Raw genomic sequence first — 4,620 nt, 5'->3', positions numbered from 1 at the left:
CTCCACATGCAGTGACCTAGCCCCGTGACTCGACAGCTTTCCCCGGTGGCCCAGCAGCTCTCCCCGGTGACCCAGCGGGCGCCCCTCCAGCGGCGCGGCAGCTCTCTCGGCGGCGGCGCGGCAGCCCAGCTCGGCGGCCGACGAGCTGCGCTGCCGAGCGGCCGCCGCCGCCGCCGCCGTCCACCAATCGGCGGCCGGGGGCGGGGCGGCGGCGGCAGCGGTGCGCGGCCCCCGCCGCCGCCGCGCGCTGCCGGAGCGCCGACCGGCCGGCGCCGCCACTCGCCCGTGTGACCCCGCCTCCGACGCCCACCGCCGCTGCCGACGCCGACACCGACGACACACCGCCACCGATGGACTCTGACGGCGGCGAGCTGAACTCGGCCTTCGAGCCCGCCAAGCGGCCGGCGGCCATGTCTGCACAGCGTCTGCCGCTGCTGTATCCGCAGCTGCTGCAGGCGGCGCAGCTGCAGCAGCAGCTGCTGCACCGCTACTGCGCCGAGCAGGCCAAGCTGCCGGCGCTGTTGTGGCCGTGCTACCCGGGCCTGCCGATGGCCGCTGGACACCCAGGACTACTGTTGCCGCCTGTCGGCCGCGCCGCCCGGCCCAAGAAGCGCTACATCTGCAAGTACTGCCAGCGCGAGTTCAGCAAGAGCTACAACCTGCTGATCCACGAGCGGACTCACACCGACGAGCGGCCGTTTCCGTGTGACGTCTGCGGCAAGGCGTTCCGCCGGCAGGACCACCTCAGAGACCACAAGTAAGTTCAAACTCTCAGACATCTGTATTTACATAGTTATCATTTCAGTGGACGGTGCCTGGCACGTAACAAGTTGACGTTTTATCGTTGTGTTATTCACAGAGCCGTTTTTTTGCGTTAGTCAAGTGAAAAGGGTGTACTTTTCTAAATAAGCCGGACCAGTAAGCTGACCAGACGTCCGTCCTTCTCAGGTACACCCACAACAAGGAGAAGCCGTTCAAGTGTGAGGAATGCGGCAAGGGCTTCTGTCAGGCGCGCACTCTGGCCGTGCACCGCAGTCAGCACGACGAAGGTCGCCTGACCCGTCCGGTATGTCCTCCGGTGACTGACAAGTACCTGTCACTGTCGCCCGTCACCGGACAGCTGTCACCCGTCACCGGACACCCGGTGATGTCGGGCGGTCAGCCGGCTCTGAGGCTCCCGCAGCCGGAGCTGGGAGGACCGCGGGCGCCGCGCGGCTGCCGGTCCCCGGTCGAGGGCGGAGGTCAGGGGTCCGAGGTCAGGTCAGAGACGGAGACAGTGACCGACTCGGCCGCCCTCAGCCTGGCCAGACCTCGCGCCACCAACTTCACCATCGCAGCCATCATGCGTTCTGCCGAGGAACTCCGACCCGTCAGCCAGTCTCCCGAGCAGCGGCCCGCCTCGCCCAGCTCGCCCTGAGTCGAGACAAGATGGAGCTGCCGTCCTACACCTGGCGTCAGATAGCCGTGCACTAACTGGCCTCAACTGATAGAGGGCTTAAATGTGAATATTTAGCAGTGTTGTTGGCAAGGATCAGTGAATTTGTACGCAGAACAAGATAATCGAGCAGAACCCTCCAACGACCTCAACAGGCCTATACCAAAATGAACTGCAATGATAATGTAACAGACGGTCCCGCAAGTCTCCGTAGCGGAGTGTTGTGATTTCAGGACATGTGGGTGCCTATAAAAGGCCAGATTCAGTGACACGAAGCAGCTGTTTTAACTCAGGAATGGAATAATAAAAGGCACGAACTGGCCAAAGCTATTTCTGAACGGGTACACTCGCTCCCATGTTCCCATCAAAGCAGCTGACAGTTGCAGCCATGTATGAATGATTAGCACTGTGATACATTGTGAACGGTCGGTATTGCGTTGACTTAGTGCTGTGTTCCTGTGGAACATCAATGGATCACACTGTTCTGTTATCAAAATGGATAATAACATAAAAAATAAATGTTCTACAAATCCAGCGCGATGGGTGTGTTTAAGATTGCCCTGCTAAACGTTCAACGTTTGATGAGCTGAGCAATGAAAGTGCCTACGTTGAACCCAATCCCATTTCCAAATTGGATCAGTTTACTGATTGAAATAGCTTTGTTCATGTTCTACTCGTAATAATAACTTTGTTCTTTGTTCATTACTTTGTTTTTTGATCATGTCAAATAACTTTGTTCATTTCATTTTTAATACACCACATTTATAAACAGCATATACATAAACATGCAATTTCTCAAGCTCGATAGAGCTCGATCCACTCACTATTTTATTAAAGTGATGAATTTAAACCTAGTGCTAACAATGGTCTTAATTGTTCTTATATGATGCAGCGTAATGCGCCACCGTTTTTATCACTTAGTAATGCTGTCGTTTTCTGACTTCTCCACCCCTTCCAAAAATTATCTGTCAGCCTGAGGTCACGGTCAGGTCACCAGAGGCCTCTCACCAAAATACCTAGCAAGTTCGAATCAACAACCATTTTCGTAGTTAAGTAGCATACGGAAGTAACTTCACATTCTCAAACCCAGAGCTCCTCGATAGAATTCCAAGGTAAACTGCTACGGTAAAGGTTTTGAGTTTGCGATCGGTGCGTAAGAATCCAATAAAATTGCTATCTTCCAAGGTAGGTACTTTTGTGATCGAGGCTAAGGGTCACGATAAGCAAACTCATATAACCATGAACAAATAAATGATCACTCATAGATGCACCGAAGCAATTGATTTGGGGTTACGGGATAAACGATTGATTTTCATTTGTGACCAAGTGTATGGTTAGCTCAATGACCCCTCCATCATAAGTAAGGTAATAAGAGAACATTCTAAACTTAACCCTCGCCCTGGCAGGGCCTTTTTCATAACACGGCCTGGCAGGGGGGGGGTCGATGCGACCCCCCCTCGCGATTGGCTCCTATGGCACCTAGAAACACCAAATTTGGTAGGTAGGTGGGCCCTATGGTGTTCTCGCCCCTGTGCAAATTTGGTTGTTCTAGGTCAATATTTAGGGGGGTTTTGGGGGGTATAAATGTAAAAATTTCGCTTAAAACAGGTCAAAAGTTTTTCGCTTATAACTTTTGATCTAATTAAGATAGAGCAAAAAGAAAAGCACCAGTGAACTCAGCACGTCAAGGCGCGTCGAATGATATACTTTTTAGCTTGATTAAGTGTACTTAAAGTTTTTCTTAATTTTTAAGTAAACTTTAATTAACTAATTAAGTTCAAATTAACCAACTTGCATCATATGGCATATCATTCGATTCGGCTGATCACCAGGAACACAATGACACCATTTTTTAAGCTCTAGCGTCATTATGTGCCAAGTTATTGGAAAAAATGTGATTTGACCTCAGTTGACCTCATTTGACCTGACCCATGGATAAGTACACCAAACAAAGAAGCACCAAGTGACCTGCTGTTAAGTACTGTGGTTTCAAAGCACAAAAGTGATAGAACGAAGCGGATATCTCCAGTATTTTCCGAATTTAGTATTTTCCCATAGGCTTAACATTACGACGCAATGACCTCTAACTGACCTCAGGTCAGTGACCTCAAAAAACCCGAACTATATGTTATACAACTCGGTGAACTTAGCACATCCTGAAAGTTTGAAGGAAATCAGTCGAAAACTGTGAGTTGTACAGGTGCAAAAAGAAAGTTGAAATTTGACCATGACCTTGTACCGGTTTTCTGACCTGGTGACCTGACCCAAGGTCACCCGGACCTGAAATTTTCAGGTCATATGTAAAAAGGTTGCCCCATAGGCTGTGCCAAATTTGGCGCGCATTTACGCTATCTTCGAAAACCCTTAGGGGGGTCGCATCGACCCCCCCCCCCCTGCCAGGGCGAGGGTTAACCTCTTTCGGAGCAAATGCTTATCCTTAATGGAGTAAACCAATGTTGATAATGCTTTTCTGAAAAAGTGACTAGAAAATTAAGCATATGATATCACAAAATACTTTGAGGCTATTTCAGCTCATGTAAAAGCCATCAACAGTTCTTTTTACAGTACCTTTTGATAAAAGCATGTTAGAACGGTAAAAATATGTCAATGTAACCTATTCATTTCAACCTTCTGATATGAATAATATGTTTCCCCATTCACATCATGACCTTCACCTAACGTCAAATTTTTAGCTTAACTGTGAAGTCAAATTCTTAATCACTTTAAGATTTAAAGCAGCTTGAAAAGCTCTTAACATGTTTGATCAAAGATAACATGAGCTACCTGTGGTAGTTCATGCTTTAACATAAGATTTTATTAAAAGTTATTTGTCAAAATTTACTGCAATAGCAGCGCATTGAAATGTCATTCTTACGTTTGGCCCCTTTAAGCATGGGCTCCGTCACTACGAGGGGCGAGAAGGGCATACGCGCTCAGCCAACTGCATTGGGAAGACACATGATCTTTTCTCCCCTTCCCATAATAATCATGCTTCTACAACTTAACTCTACTTCTCTGCATCGGTCGCGGGACTTGTATTTCCCTAAACAAAGAACACAAAGCGGAGCAAACATCCTGCTTGGAGCGACGCACGGTGAATTATAGATGTAGCTCAAAATAGTTAGATGATAACTTGTAATAACTAATGCGGAATATTTATATCTTCTATTCTTGACGCCCAATAT

General features: G+C 48.9%; 1 protein-coding gene across 1 annotated transcript; it reads left to right on the top strand.

Moving 5' to 3' along the window:
• Positions 1-283: 283 nt before the first annotated feature.
• LOC122383480 (zinc finger protein 358-like) lies at positions 284-1,969 on the top strand. The gene is made up of 2 exons (XM_043369975.1): positions 284-757; positions 949-1,969. The coding sequence occupies exons 1-2, from the start codon at positions 351-353 to the stop codon at positions 1,415-1,417; spliced, it is 876 nt and encodes a 291-aa protein (XP_043225910.1). The 5' UTR covers positions 284-350; the 3' UTR covers positions 1,418-1,969.
• Positions 1,970-4,620: the final 2,651 nt, after the last annotated feature.

Source organism: Amphibalanus amphitrite, unplaced genomic scaffold (genome assembly GCF_019059575.1).
Source record: "Amphibalanus amphitrite isolate SeventyFive unplaced genomic scaffold, NRLGWU_Aamphi_draft 000164F_arrow, whole genome shotgun sequence".
Taxonomy (NCBI): domain Eukaryota; kingdom Metazoa; phylum Arthropoda; class Thecostraca; order Balanomorpha; family Balanidae; genus Amphibalanus; species Amphibalanus amphitrite.
Note: the sequence above shows the minus strand (reverse complement) of the source record. Positions and strands in the feature narration are given on the sequence as shown.